Source organism: Lagopus leucura, unplaced genomic scaffold (genome assembly GCF_019238085.1).
Source record: "Lagopus leucura isolate 7727_CA_CO unplaced genomic scaffold, USGS_WTPT01 Super-Scaffold_73, whole genome shotgun sequence".
NCBI classification, from domain to species: domain Eukaryota; kingdom Metazoa; phylum Chordata; class Aves; order Galliformes; family Phasianidae; genus Lagopus; species Lagopus leucura.
Window position 1 is genome coordinate 57832348 of NW_024962252.1, and position 16391 is coordinate 57848738.

General features: G+C 37.0%; 1 protein-coding gene across 2 annotated transcripts in view; it reads right to left on the reverse strand.

Annotated features, from left to right (window-relative positions):
* UTRN (utrophin) overlaps window positions 1–16391 on the reverse strand; it is a 348379-nt gene that overhangs the window by 249341 nt on the left and 82647 nt on the right. For both annotated transcript variants that reach the window (XM_042895118.1, XM_042895112.1), the window contains 9 exons: window positions 16036–16137; window positions 11555–11662; window positions 10843–11022; window positions 9323–9492; window positions 7804–7927; window positions 6260–6347; window positions 3615–3847; window positions 3199–3379; window positions 373–518 (listed from right to left, as the gene is read on the reverse strand). In XM_042895118.1, the coding sequence (XP_042751052.1) occupies window positions 373–518; window positions 3199–3379; window positions 3615–3847; window positions 6260–6347; window positions 7804–7927; window positions 9323–9492; window positions 10843–11022; window positions 11555–11662; window positions 16036–16137 (1332 nt within the window). The remainder of the gene's footprint in view (window positions 1–372; window positions 519–3198; window positions 3380–3614; window positions 3848–6259; window positions 6348–7803; window positions 7928–9322; window positions 9493–10842; window positions 11023–11554; window positions 11663–16035; window positions 16138–16391) is intronic.

Consider the following 16391-nt stretch of genomic DNA (forward strand, 5'->3'; position numbering starts at 1 on the left):
AGTTTGTATGTTCATAATAGGAAACAAAAACTCCACTTCTACTGCACTGAATTTGTATATCAATTACCCTTATTGTTCACAAACACTTTCTCTTTGAAAGGCAATCTGGAGGCCACTGGAGTACAATCACCCTCTTAAAATGCCCTGGTAGGATGAAACTGGATGAAGTTGCTATCCAGGTGATCACCAGGAAGGCATCCCACATCTAGCTAGGCTACAGCACTTGCAGGAGCCACAAAGCAGGCAGCCTTGAATCAGCCACATCAACTCCCAACTCCACTAATAAAGCTCCTATGAAGGGGGACACTCCTGGCCTTGACACCCTCGTTGGGGCTCCTTGGCACAAAGTAGGTAAAAAAAGGTAATAATTACCTTTGTCTGCTGCAAGGCTTTTTCAACCTTACTAGGGTCACTCAGGCCACTTGCAATTGCCTGCTGCTTGCACTCCACCTCGCTCAGCACGTCCTTCAGTCTCTGCAGAGAGCCTAAGAAGTCCTGGCTAGGCAGGCTTTCTGTCTCTGTTATTGTTAGAGATTAATTAATACAAATACAAGAAAAGAACAAAAACACAAGAACCAAACTATAAGAGATGTGAATTAGCATATTCTTTAAAAAAAAAAAAAATGAAAGATATTGAATCCTAATGAGACACTCCAAGAACTAACAGTCCACCAATGGCAACATTCTTTTCCTTTCTAAAAAATACGTATATTCTTAGATAAATCTCAATTCCATTTTACGTAATTAAGCACCTGAATTACTTGGAGAGAGGGAAAAATCAGTAATACTTGGGCTTTTGCACATTTAAATCCCCTGAATTTAAACACGTATTCCTACACACAAATATAAAAAAAAAACCCTGTCAACTTTCGGCATAACGCTGGAATAGAGGCCTTCTTTGGGAACACTGAAAAGGGAATTTAAGTTTGGACAGAACATCTGCTTGAGGTCCTTCTTTGCACCTCTGATTTTGACCAAGTCTGTCCTCTGTGGAATTCCACACAGGAGGCTGCACGTAATTCAGGAGTTTCAGAATGAAAACTGAAGTTTTCAAAAACTACAGCAAAACAGTACTTTAGCTGTAAAAACAGTACTCTGCTATGCACATCCTCCAGCCTTGAATTCCTAAGCAATTTCATTACTTCACCATGAGTGAAAATTAATCTAGAACTTGCTCTGACTCACCAGGTAGCTTTTCAACAGCTTGCCATCAGAACTGTTGTGCCATTTATAACTAAGGAATGAGTCAACATGCACAGAGAGAAACACAATTATCTAACTTGCTGTTCTTAAAAACATAGTGCCATTTTACAGGGAAAACAAGAAGAGCTTGCTATAAAGCAAACAGGAGAACTAAAATACACCAAATCTTAAAGGAGAAAAAATAGTAAAAATAGCCTCTCATTCATAAAAAAAAGCAAGTCATAATTTCAAAAATGTCAGTATTGACGGTACTGAGCACCACTCAATCAGGGACTTCTCAGACCCTTAACAACCATGAAAAAAGTAGGACTTGGGTCAGTAAGAAAGGCTGCCAAGTTCACAAATGCTTGGTTTCTACACTAGCTGTTCCTCTCCATTACATGGCTGGGAAGTTCTTTAAACTTGCAGCAGTTCAAGCTATTTTGTTAACAAAAACCCTGAACCCGCATTTCCCTCTGCTCTTTAACTATGGGCAATCCAGAGAAAATAAATCATTAGGAAAAAAACAAATAATATACTTACAAATGTAAATGTAGCAAACCAAAATACATTTTTTTACTGAGTAATAATTGGCTCAAATACAGTAATATTCCCTCAAATGACATGTGGCATGAAAAAGAGTATTATAGTCACACAACATAACCATTTTACTGGTATTCTATATGAACCAATTCATAATAACAATCAAAATAATTACTCTTCATAGTGAGAATTAACTTACACTGTATACACTGTAATTTGAGCATGGTAGATATACATTATTCATACAGTTTTCTGCACTGACATGACTGAAGCGTTCAGGCCTTGTGCAACTCACTGTATAAATGGCCAAATAATTTAGTACTTGAGTTCATTTTTACTGCACACAAAGTAGATCTCTTCCACCTGGGGCCATTAACAAAACACTTCCTCCAATTTCTCAAAAACAAAATGAAAAAAAAAAAAAAAACAACTTGATTATATGTCTGTGTTCTTCATATTCAGCTGTAGAATATCAACAGAGAGATCTATTTTGTGCAATGAAGTCAGCATGCTGGTTTTAACGCTCATGATGAATTTTTTAATGTAACAAAAGCCCAAGTAGAACATGCCTGAAAAGCAAGCCAAATTCCAAATAATTTGAAATATCAGTGTTACAAAATGTATTGTGTATGACTTAATGAGGCCGTAAAAATGAATGAACTCCATTCTCACATTTAGTTTTTAAAAGTTTCCCTTAATCTTTTATTTTTAATTTCTAGTATTATTTGTTTCTGTTAGCGACAGATCCAAACAACTTTTCAAACTATATCATTCACTTTAAGTATGGTTCTGCTAATCTATTAAACATAGTTTTATCCATTCACAGAGAAACGTATATACGCATGTAACAATATAATCTATGAGTATCAAAACAAGACTGCATTAGTATGTCAATGTAAAATGATATAGATATAAAATGCACATTTAATTTTAGATTTTGTTACAGGGGAATCCCAGTTTGAAATTGGGAACAAAAGCCTTTGACAAAAATATAAATATTGTGTTTGAATTATTCGCTCACTGAACATCACTTACAAGTATTCCTTCTCTCTAATTTCCTCGCACTACTATTTTTTCACATTCTCTCTTTACAACTTTATTCCTAGTTATAATTGAAAATCTTATACTAAGTCTCTAACAATTCATCATAATTGACGGAAACTATGATCCAAATACTCCTTAAAGACAATCACATAATGTGGTTGAAAGAGAAAAGATTAAAAAAAAAAAAAAAAAATCAAGGAAGTTACTGTCTTACATGAACAATTATAATCTCTGGACAATATTTTCACAGTAACTGCTTTAATTCCAAATTCTCTTAAGCAGCGTCTCTGCAGCACAAAGGCTCCAAGAGCACACTGTTTATCCTGCCATCCAAAAGGTATTACTCATGAGAAAAGAAAGAAGAAAAGAAGGAAAAAAAAAAAAAATCAGAACATGAGAATTAAGAGGACCTTATAAAAGAATATTTACCTTTCTTCAGCTGCTGGTGACGTTCGTCTAGTTTCTGGCAAGTCAACTTGAAGTGATCAAGAAAACCATTCAAGCTCTCTTGAATGAAGTTTGGAGGCACAGGCTGAGATGTGAGCACCTTGCAGGTAGCTTTCAGGTGTTCCAATCGTGGACTCAAGCTTACAAGATAAGTTAACTCCCTCTGTAAGAGATTAAAAACAGAATCAAATCGCGCCCCGTTAAGACAAAGATGTAAGCTAATGTAAAAAGTTATCCTTATTACTTGGGCAACAATGACACAGGTTCCAAAATCTTCCAGTCACATTCAGTGCCCTGGAGCCTCTCAGAAAATGTGAGTTACATTATGGAGGACACTCTGGGGTATTCTGTGCTCCTGACAGCTTCCAATCAAAAGCAACATGTTTTGCCACACTTACCTGACACAAATCTTTCAGGACTGCTGAGGACTGGGATGCTGAAGAATCATTTTTAAGCCAGCTCTCCTTTTCAGCTATAACCTTTTCAAGCTCATTCATTTCTTTAAAGTATGCGTTTATATCTTCCTGGTACTTTATCTTTCTGGACAATTCTTCTAGAAGTTGAACCACTTCTTTCCATCCTGACAATATTTTCTCCATCAGGTTTTTTAAATCAACTGCAGGAAGTCCCTCTAAACAGATTACATAAATTACTGTTGATTAACTGCAACTAATTTTGATTAACAAGGTTTTAACCATTCATCTCTTCAAATACAGGTAGGCGCACTTCTGGATTAACATGCTAAAGGCTTCACCTACAAGTCAACAATCCTTAAAATGTATTACTAGCAGTGTTTTAATTTTTGATTTCCACAATAGAAGTCAGATTACATGTAAGTAAAATACTTCACTTTCCTTCTTCTCAGGTTTTCAGTTTTTAGTAACATATTGACTCTGAAACTGTCACAATTCTCTTCACAATTCTAATTTGTCTACATGTTGATTCATCAATTTAAACAACTTTATTTTTCCTCCACAAAGGTAAAGGGAAGCCACAAGTTGGAAAGCAGCAATAAATTCATTGAAAAGGTAAATGGAAATCCATCAGCCTGCCTGGGAGACAGTAGGAACTGCAGTTGACAACGTGACAGTGCACATGACATGATTAATAACTAGGTAATAAGAACAGCTACAAAAGCAATCTGATGAAGTTATTTCCCACTCAGTGACTCATGAAGCATGTGCTACACCATCTTTCTGGTAAATCAATGTTACTTGAGGACACAGCACCATAAGCAAAAAGACTTCCCATCCACATGCATTCCACATTCTTTTATTTCCTCAAGTGCCAGAAGCATCTGGCAATTTTGCTGAAGAAACTTCAGTCCAATGTGTTCCACAATACGTTCTTGCCACTGCATGTTTTTGATGCTGATTTTGTAACAAGGTACACTTCTTTATATTAGGCATATTTGGTTCATTTGAACTTATCAGTTCTGCCATTTGGACAGTAGAGCAAGGAGATACATATAGAGGGGTCAATTTCTGTACTGTTTCAGCACAAATACAGCCCAGCATTTCATTCTGGGGAAGCCAGCCAGCTTCTACAAGGGCATTCTGCTCTTGTAGGCTCTGCTCCATACATCCTCCCACTGTGTTTCACACACTGTCCATATGCCTGGCACATCTACAAACTGAAAGCACAGCAGCTGCAACCAGTCCTGTAACAAGAGTATGCAATGATTGTTCACTGCTACTATGGCAAGGCCCATACAGACCAAAGTGGATGCATACACATGTGCCTGTATACAAGTACAGCTGGGCCTGGTTTTGGAAAGAAGGCTGTAATTCCAAGTTGGATAAAACACACTAGCAGACCTAACAAAGCTGGGGGATGTGGATTGGTTACATAAGCCTTATTTTCTGCAGATTCCTAACTTTAAGGCAGCAAAAATTAGAAAGCAGTTTTTACATCTTTTTTTACTGACAGAAGCCAATTTTTCAACTATGCATTTTTTAGTATTATCAAAAAATATTGGTTACTCAGCCACAACCTCTCACGGTTGGAGGGGTTCAGAAAAAGAGAAGCGTGAGCAGGGGAAGATCTTTGTCAAGGTTTGAAAACTAGGAAGAGCCACAAGTTTTTAATAATCCAAACTCCGCACCAAATCTGTAGCTTCAAGACCATCAGTGTTCAGGAAATGACAAGCATGTTAAACAACTTCACCTGTATCGAGCAAGGAAGGAGGACTTAAGATGCTTAGCAGATTGAGACATTCTAGCAAATGAACTGGCTGGGAAAAATTGTGGCAGTTGGGAGCTCCAATAGAAATCAGTACACAAAACAGCAATAGCATCCTTTCACCAACCTAAATACTATCAGCTACAGAAAGCTCACTAACATTCAAATGCACAGCAGATCTAAAAGATTGTATCTTGATGATCTGAATAGCTCTTTTGTAGAGAAAGTCACACTGCACTGATGAAGTTTAGTCATATTATGAAACAGAATTTTGGCAAGCCTTAAAGATTCAGCTTTCCACAATTTTTCCAAGGATAAGTGTTTTAATTGACAATCAAATCATTTTCTCAAGCATGTAGGCTTCTCTCTTGACTTTGAACTATAAATTGTGACTGTATTATCAAAACATCCTGACAGTTTTTTCAAAAATAGAGAAAACTATGAATAGAAAGATATATACAGACATTCATCCAACTGAAATATGGTTTCAAGATTTCCACTTCAAGACAGTTACATTTCAAAATCTTACACTTAAGTTTTTCACATGATTTAAAATAAAACTCTTCTCCCTAAAAGCATGCAAACGCCAATCTATTATTAAGAAATTACTCCTATGTCAATAAAACAACCCTCAAAAATTTAAAATAATAATAATAAAACTTGTCTATAAGCTTTACTAGCAATTGGTGATTTGTTACCATTAACAGTAATAATTACCAATGACTCTGAAGGAAATAAAGTGGAGGGAGTGGGAAGGAATGTGCTGCAATGCTTAACTGGAAACAACACATACTTCGGTGTTATTTCCCAGTAAATCACCCAATTAAATTAAACAAAACAGAACAACCTTCAAATCTCTTACCTTTTCCCATTTGATCCAAAAGAATATGTCCATTTCGTTTCAGATCATCTAGCTTTTGGCTTTTTTCAACCTTTTCTTTTTCTATCACCTACAAATTGAAGCCCAAAAGAACAGTTTCAGAGAGCGTTTTGTTGTTTGTGTGTTTTTATCTAGAAGTATGTTATTTTCCCTTTACTGCCCAAAATGCATTCCAGCACCTTCTAATAGGGATGCTGGTTCTATTTGCTCATAAAAAGATGGATCCCAAGTATTAAATACACAAAAAAGATGAGTACAATGACAGCAAAAATAAAATGCTGTTAAAAGGGTTGGAGACACCAGCTATAACATTACACTTCTGATAAAAAATTATTTGATGTGAACCAGTATAAAAAACTTAAATATTCCCTCACCTTCACACTGCCTACTGGGATTTCTGACAGAAACTAACAGCAACCTGTTACTTAAAATTCCAGCAAACACTACAGCATACTGGTACTCCCATTTCACTGAGCTTTAGAGCTTCACTCTCCTTCATGATAGAGTTACAACAAGGAAAATGCTATGAAACGACACAGATTTTTTTAGAGGAATAAGCTCCTCTCTCAGACATAAAATCCTTTTGAAATTAATGTCCCAAGATTATTTCTCTGGCTTAGATTTCCAATAGCAAATTTTGAAGCAGCATGCACTCATTTGCATAGTTGAGAAAAAAAACATTGTCCTATCCACTTAAGTGTCCAATCGTTTAAAAACAGTGTTGTCCATAGGAACCTGGTGTTCATCTTGGAGCCTATTTTATAAATGGCTACAAATTTCTATAAAGCTATATAAAGTATTGAGGAAGACTGCTTTGCTGTTTTATTTCCAACAGTACTATCATTCCAAACATTCCTACTGGCACCATTTTCCACTAGCACACTGAGAAGTCTCCTTATACATAATCGTAAGCATTGTCTTTGGTTTCAAAGCCTGGATCCTGCTAAAGCTCTAGTAAACCTTCATTAACAGAGCATGTTCTAGAACCAAAAAAGGCAAGAACACATTCCTGAAATAGAAAGAACAGATAAAAGAATTATTTCATGGTTCCCACAAGTTATTGTAGAATTGCATATCTTATCTTGCAAACCAGTAATAATTCACGAGTTGTAACTATCACTGTTTTCTCTAAAATTAATGTATCAATCAATAATTGTCCAAACCCTGGAAACATAACAGAACACTTTGGACCCGAGAGTGTGTTTCAAGTCCACCACCAACCATGAACCCAAAATAAAATGCTTTGTAGAAATAGACACTAATCTTGAAGATGTGATTTATCTCAATTCTGAAGCAAGCATTAGTTATACATGCTTTTAAAATTTTCTTCAGATTGTGTGACCCAACATCAACAAACAGCTGTGTCTAGTTGGTCAGATTTTCACGTCTGGCCAGCTTGGAAGTATTTAACAAAAGGACTTAATCCCCATGAAGCACATGGATCTGGTCACACCTCAAGCTGACAGCCAACTTAAAGAAACAAAACATATTATTCACTGCAAAAACTCTCCCTCTCCTCATTTTACCTTTAACTTTTCTTTCACGCTTGAAGTCTCTCTCATCTTCTTGTACTCTTTGATGTCTGTGGCCTGAATGGCAGCTTTTGATTTTGAAATCCAGTCCAACAGCTCAGCACTTTCAGCATCAAACCTGGTTTAAAAGGTTGGACAATTTTGGTTTGGCCCTTTTTTTCCCCCATTCTGTTGACTGTCTTAAAATCCAAAGTCTTAAAGTTCAGTACATTCTAGGTTTTTGAAGAGTTTGCAGTGCTATTCAGTCTGAAGAAAAAGCCAGCAGCTTACTTGTTCATGGTAATGAGTATGGAAATTTTTTTCTGAATGCTTAGCTGATCGAAAATTAGTTTATCACTTAAGATTTTTGGCTACAGCTGAAATTGCCCATATTTACATAACTTTCTCATGCCTAAAACTTCTAAGCACCATAGCTTATAACTTAAGTCAGTCATGACCACCATTACCACAAAAATACACTCCCAAATTAATTGATATCATACACAACTTGAGAGAAGGACAAAAAAAAAAAGGCTCTACAGACCACTAGATCTACTGCAATTGTATGACTTAACATGATATAAATCCTAATGTGGAATAACAATCTCAGAAGAGATGAAAAATTTATTGTCAGCCACTCAAAATTTCTGTGGTAAAAATCAGGATCCTGTAATCAGGATCAGGAAAAAACAGCAGAGGAAAGCTCAGTACTGTCCTTAATACAGTTTAAACTGCTTGCTCTTGATGTAGCACTCTTATCATCTCCCTAGAAAATGAGCCAAAAGTTTAAAGGAGTGGCACCACAAATAAATTTATTTTCTAAAACAAAAACAAATAGCTAAATGAGTATGCAACATTTACCTTCATTTATCTAGAAAAAAATTCCTTTAGTTTGAGACTTGCTATTTAATGAAAGCTCTGAAACACATTATTAAAAATATAAGCAAAAAAATCAGTCTCTCCAGACACACTTGTGAAAGGAGACATCACTGCAATATCTTATCTGTTACTAAATTCCAGGTAGATTGAACAGGTTTTTAAGGTGTTCGTTGTTTTGTTGTTTGTTTTTTGAAGTTTATCTTGTATATTTTATAGAGACCAGAAATACACAGCAAATCAAAACACTTGGTCCTTTCACTACACTTTTAATCCCATGATGTGAAGATGTTTTTCCAAAACAAAGTAAATAAAATGAATTCTATCTTTCAGCAAAGGAGCTGAAGTGCAAAAAAATGAAGACTCGCTTTTCTGAGAGGAAAAAAGAAAGAGAAAATGGGAAAGGGGAAAGGGGAAAAGAAAAAAAGGAAGAGGGAGAGGGAGAGGAAAAAAACACCATCTCTGCTTTCTTTTGAAATTAATGGAAGCTGCAGGCTTCCTGTTTCTTTGAAAACTCTCCACTCTTCATACCCAAATTCACAACTGAAGCTTAAAGATTCCTCACTTGCATAAAATGAGATTCAAAACCCAAGATCAAGGGAAATAAGCTTATGTATTATCTAATGGGCGAGGGAAAATGGCAGTGACATATACTTACTTTTTGTTTGCTTCACTATCCCCTGGGATTTGCCTTTTCTTTGGAGGTGGTGGTGGAGGTGATTCCTGCCTGGATTCTCTTACCACCACCTTTTCTTTCAATGACATTGTTTCCGCAGAAGTCTTCTGTGAAATCTGTGGCATCCCTACACTTCCTACAGCTTGAGTTACCTACACAAAATGATTTAACAAAATGGGTTAAATACCATTTTCTAAGGCAAACTGTAATTTGCTTGTTTGATTCTTTTTAGTCATCAGTAATAAAAGCCCTTTCTTTCACTCCTACAAGTGATCATACCTATCCTTCAAAAAGTACTCATGAATTATTGTTATCATAGATGCCAAAGCACTCCCAAGGAAATGACCATTATTCTCATTTTACAGATGGGAGTTATGCACCAAAATTCGCAGTTCAATAAGAATTTCATGCTAGCAAAACTGAATTTAAATCAACACAATCCATTACCTGTATATTTTCTTCCACAACTGCTTGGTTCATTTACAGAAAGTACCAAGGTCCTTTGTATTTATTAACATACAGTTTTGTATCTGATACACATTCCTCACAAAATCAAGCACAAAACTTAGAAAGAGCAGACACACAGAGTAGGTGACCTAAAAACTAATGTAAAAACTCACTGAAGTCAGTAGAATCCTTCCACATTCTTTCATATGTTATAACAGACTAATTCCAGTGAGACTGATGTATGTTTTAGCTAAGCATATCTTGGTTTTTGGGGGGAGTGAATGGACAAGCATGGGATTAAGCACTCTGTGCTGTACTGAGCAATAACAAAGTAAGGCTGAAATGGACCCTAGTCATAGATCACACAACTCATTTACTATATGCTAAATGGATTGCGAAGAAGCACTGCAGTCATCACCATAATCATCTTTCAGTATCACCAAAAAGAGGCACATGAGATATGAAACTGTCAAAGTTCTCACAGAAGCCAGTGGGAGTTCTGTCTAAATGAAATATTAGCAAGCACTCAAAATACTAAAATAAACACTTAGCAGTCCAGCCTGGCTGTCAACCTTACATATCAAACAAACAACTGCTCTGATTTCAACAGATAAGACATCGCAGATAAGAAACGCCTCTACGACTCCCATTTATTTATTTGTTCTGAGCTTTGTCTTTGTTTTCTATTAGTATGAAATTTAGTCCACTCGTAGAACTCTTATGTTTTAAAGCATTTGTATTGATTGAAAATACACAATAAGCCTGCTTTACTCATCAGAAAAAAATAAAGCTTAATCTTTCTGAGAACAGAGTAATGGTATTAGGTAGGTAAAGAACTTGTTCTGAAAGTGGAAAAAAAAAAAAAAAGACATCTTTTCCACAGATAAAAATCATGCGAAAGAGAATTCATTGACCTCTAGCTAGGTGCCAAGAACTTGCCTTGACGCTTTTTGCTCAAATCAATATTTAGTATACACACCTAAATAGATTAAAAAAAAAAAAAAAAAAAAAAAAAAAAGAAAGAAAGAAAGAAAAAACAGAGCATAAATAAGTACCTGGTTAGAGTAATCTTCTAGCTTCTGAACCAAACTGTCCCACCTCTGAGTCAGTTCCTCTTGATCATGGTCAATTTGATTGGATGCTCTGCTATTCCCGAGTATTTGGGCCACATCCTGACCCAGCTCATTCAGCTGGTCTAGCGTCTGTCGTTTCATACCCATGTCCTCTTTCAAAATCTGAGGTTAAAAGAAAATATTAAAACATAACAGTAGGAATTCTGCCACCTCTTGGTCTTTAACTCCATGAACAAATGTACTACCTAAGCCAGACCTAGCACAGGTTTCTTGTGTAACAAAACATTAAGGATACACACAAGGAAAGCACATCCCTGAAAAAGCTATTAATCTCCTACAGCTCTCGAGTTACAGTTACAAATGATTATTTTTAGTATAACCTGTATCAATGCATTAAAAAACAAACCCACACACATCACAACTTGGAAAACACAGCTGTCTAGTGGACTACAAGACTGTCAAACATTCTTAAAACAGGTTAGCTGTTCCAAAGTAGGTCACACCAACCTAGAACAACTATGGAGAAAGTTGTAAGCAGATTTTTAAAATTCAAGTGAAATAATCTGACAAAGAGAGATCATAAGTCTGGTTTCCAGACTACAGTGCATTCACAGCTCCTACTGGAGTCAAACTCATAACTTGCCATTCACTGAAACTCAGATTTGAAAGGATAGATCAGAATACAAATACTCACTGCTAGCTTTCGAACATTCACGCTCAGATCTATTTGGTCTCTGAAATTGCTTGTCTGGACCTTACTTAAGGCATCTTCTTTCTCAGTTAACCAAGCTTTCAATAAGCACTGCAGATTACAAGGAAAATAACACAAGAACATGCCAAGTTTGTCAAACAGCTATTGACAGTTTCTTCTTTAAGGTCTTTACATTTCAAACAAGTTCTAAAATTCCTACAATTTCAGTTCACATTAAACAAAATACTACATTAAAGGGGGACAAAAAAAATCAGACTGGAAAATTAAGTAATATTTAAAAAAAAAAAAAAAAATCAATACAATCAGTATTTCCAAGTTATTCATATAGACAAAATATCCATTATAAAGCAGGATTTATAAATACTGGAATTAAATGTAACAAAACTGCATGTATGCTTGCTTTCATTCTCCACCCTTCTCCCTCAGCAATTCAAAACCAGCCATTACAGACAGTTTTCTCACAGAAGCACAGAAGCTACATTGTTAATTCAGAGCCTTTTTAACCCAGACAGTCATAGACTCTAACATTTATTAGTTAACACCCTGTTTAATATATCTACTTCCGGTTGCAAACTAGCTTTAAACACTATCTCATTAACTCCTGAAAGGTAGAGCAGTTCTGCTCTGGAGATTACTAGCTCGTGGCAAAGCAAGAAAGCGAGTGTTCAACTTTTTTTCTAGGAAATCTCTCCAGAGTCTCACTCCAGTCACACAGTGCTCTCATGAAACTCCTGCAGTAAACCAGCATCAAGTGGCAGGAAGGATTTCATACACTTTGTATTATTTTGTCACTACTGCACAGCTATCACCATAGACTTCAATATGTAGCTTTTTCCTCAGTGAAGCTCAGTTGCGCACTGCTACCCCTCTATGTTGAAGAAAAATAAAATAAAATAATGGAACAAGGCAGACAGTTTTTTTCACTGAAAACACTTCAGAACAGACAGAAGCTTCTCAGGCTAGCTTTGGCCCAGAACTGACTACAGCAACTTCTTGGCCAAGGGGTGAAGGCAAGGTTTTTTTATTGCCACTGTAAAACAATGTGCAAAATGTACAGACAGCAAATGTTATAGTGGTGGAAACACTATAAGGGCTGGGAGAACACCAAATACTCCTTCTTTGGAAAAATCAAGCTGCCATCCCAGCCAACTTTTTTTATGCATAACAGAGGAGCTTAGAAATCCTTCAATGTATTCAATTAACTTCTGCTAAATCAGCAGTCAAAGATAGCTCCCCTTAGAAAACTGAAATATAATTATCACAGTGCTGAGAAATATCTGGCACCAATTGAGGAATTTGTTTCCTGAGTGGTAAGAATTGTGTTGAGTTGGCAATGTGGTTTTCAAAAAAATTTCTAGTTAGCCAAAAAAAGGCTTAAGCATCAACACTATTCATCTCTCCACATGGCTGAGTGAAATGGAGAAATAATATTAACTAAATGTTTTAGGTACTTCTCTGTTATCAAAATGTTTTAATCGGTTTCAAGTTGAATTTTTTGGTCCGTTACTTAATAGAAATCTTTAAGTCAAACCTGACAGTAATGAATGTGTTGTATTGACTTGAAAAATTAATGCAAATACAGGCCGACCTAAACCAGCTGAAATTAACTTCTACTTCCTGATTACCTGATATCTGACATTCTACATTAAACAAGAATAGAAGGTTTTTCATTTGTTCAAAGCAACATAATTACATGCAATTTAAAAAAAAAAAAAAAATCTGAGAGCCAAGCAAGTGCAATGGAAGCTGACACTCTCAACAGTTCTGTAACAGTCAATAAATGGTTATTTTTCCATGTATAACAAATAAAGGTGGAAAGGGCCAGAAAAATGTTCACATAGAGTCATCAAAACAGCAGCTGTAGTCAGTACCTTGACCACTCTAAAGAGAAAAGCTTTTTTGGGATTCCTTATTTCTCAGTTCAGTTTACCTTGCTCAAGAGCTACCAGAAAATCCTGGCACATAATTATATATATGTATACACGTATGCTAAGACAGTATTTTAAAGTAAAAAATATACAGTAACATGACATTGGATAAGCCAGAACTTGAACCTTGCATCTGTATTAACAGCAAGGATCACGAGTCGCATTTTTGGATTAGCAATATTACTGTAGGTAGATATGGGAGCGTTCAGGGAGAATCACATACGCAACCTAAAAAATGCAGACAAAATATCTGTCAAAGAAACCAGGCTGTAACTGATAGCAACAACAACAACTGTATCAGCACAGTTTGATTTCTTCTAAATATCTAAACACACTGTGTACTGCAGAGTTTAAACAATAGATTACAGTGATAAATGCCATTATTTAAGAAAACAAAACAACTTAAGTAAAAACTTCAAAGGGAAAGTCATCAAATATTTTTAAGTTCTTTCACAAAACAAACTCTAGCTCTAGCAGTAGGGTAGGCAAATCTGACTAACAGCTGAAAACATGCAGCAGTTACTATTTTGGTACCATTCATGTTTTAGTAGTATTCAAGGTCCACCCACAATGCACAATATCAAAGCAAGAGAAAACTCACAATGCCATCTTCTTCACAATGAGACTGTTTACCTAGACTCAACAAACTGACACAAGCTGCATGTTTCACCATACTGACCTGTGTACCAGTTTGTGCCCACTGCCCCCTATCCTGTTGCCAGGCAGCTCCAAAAAGAGCCTGGCCCCATCCACTTGACTCACACCCACTAGGTATTTACAAGAATTGGTAATATCCCCTCTATCTTTTCTTCTCCAGGCTGAATAGTCCCATGTTTCTCAGCCTTTCCTCATAAGAGGAGATACTCCAGGTTTCTCCTAATAATCTTTGTGGCCGTCTGCTAGACTCACTCCAGAAGTTTCCTGCCTTTCTTGAACTGAGGAGCCCAGAACAGTAATCCAGATGCGGCCTCACCAGGGAAGCTCAACATAAGCTGTCAGTGTGCTTGTATTCCAGGATGTCAACAACAGCCTGGGCTGCATCCAAACAAGCACAGCCAGTAGGCCAAGGGAAGTGACTGTCCCCATTCCACTATGATCCCATGAGACTCAAGCTGGTGTACTGCATCCAGGTCTGGATCCCCCAGCATAAGTACAAGAATTTCACAGAGCAAGTCCAGAGGAGGAGCACGAGAACGACCAGAGCACCTTTCCTACAAAGAGGAGCTTAGAGAGTTGGGGTTGTTCAGACTGGATAAGAGAAGGCTCCAGGGAGACGCCACTGAGGTCTTCCAGTACCTAAAAAGAGCCTATAGAAAGCTGGAGAGTAAATTTTAACATGAACTTACAGTGACAGTGAAAGGGGTAATGATTTTAAACTAAAAGACAGTAGATTTAGACTGGATATGAGGAAGAAAATCTTTACTATGAGGCTACTGATGTAATGAATCATAGAATCACAAGGTTGGAAATGACCTATAAGATCATCCAGTCCAACCGCCTTCTCATTATCATTGCTACCACAAGCACTAAACCATATCTCCTAGCTCCTCATCCAGATGCCTCTTGAACACTGCCAGGGACGGTGACTCCACCACCTCCCTCGGCAGCCATTCCAGTGCCTGACCACCCTTTGAGAGAAAAAGTTTTTCCTCATGTCTAACCTAAACCTCCTCTGGTACAACTTGCAGCCATTTCCCTGGGTTCTGTTCACTGCCTGGGAGAAGAGGCCAAACCCCTCTTCACCCCAGCCTCCCTTCAGGAGGTTGTAAAGTGCAATGAGGTCTCCCCTGAGCCTCCTCTTCTCCAGACTGAACAATCCCAGTTCCCTCAGCTGCTCCTCATAAGACCTGTGCTCCAGACCCCTTACCAGTTTTGCTGCCCTTCTCTGGACATGCTCCAGTACCTCAACATCTTTCCTGCAGTGAGGGGCCCAAAACTGAACACAGTACTCGAGGTGCGGCCTCACCAGACCTGAGTAGAGGGGGATGATCACCTCCCTGCTCCTGCTGGCCACACTATTTCTAATGCATGCTGGAACATGCTGCCCAGAGAAACTGTGCATACTCCATCCCTGGGGGAGGGATAAGGCTTTGAGAAACCTGATCTAGTGGAAGCTGTCCTTGCCCATGGCAGGAGGTTTGGAAGTAGATTGTTTTTAAGTCCCCTTCTAACCATTCTATAATAGTTTTGTCAAAGATTCAGAGTGTAGTGACTCTAATCTTTCTTATTTTGTAGAATACATTGAAATAGATAAATATTAAGTAACAAAATTTTCAAAAGTATTAATCCCACAAGAACATTAAATAGCTTCAAATAGCTGTTTTATGAGGAGGCATAAAATTTTTTGCTAAAAGTTGAGTAAATACTTGCACTGTACTATTCAAGAAATATTGGGAATCCAAACAGTAACCAAAATTCTAGCTCTTTACAGATATTTTCTGAGATTTTGTTAAACCCCACTAAGAGATACTTTAAGAAATAAAAAATAAAATTAAAAAAAATAAAAAACCACTGTGGTTAACCCACAGAGCTCACCTGCTCTTCTAGCAGCTCCTGCCACAAAAGCTGAATTTCTTGCAGTTTGAGTCGTCTTTCCTCAGTCCAGTGACAAACGGCTGTCCACCGCTCACCCAGTTTCTATAAAAGCAGGAAGCATTCATGAATATTCACAAGCAAATCCAAAAATCAGATATTAAAAAAAAAGTGTTTTCTTCACGATAACCTCTTTCCTTAGAATAATTACCTTATTGCCATTAGGTGCCATTGTTGATTGTTGTTTTGCACAAAGCTTAAGGTTAAACATTTCAAGAGCATACACTGAACTTAGGGAGCTATATGACTGACCTCAAAAGGAGCAATTAAAATCTCATGAATTCCATTTTAATCAATCC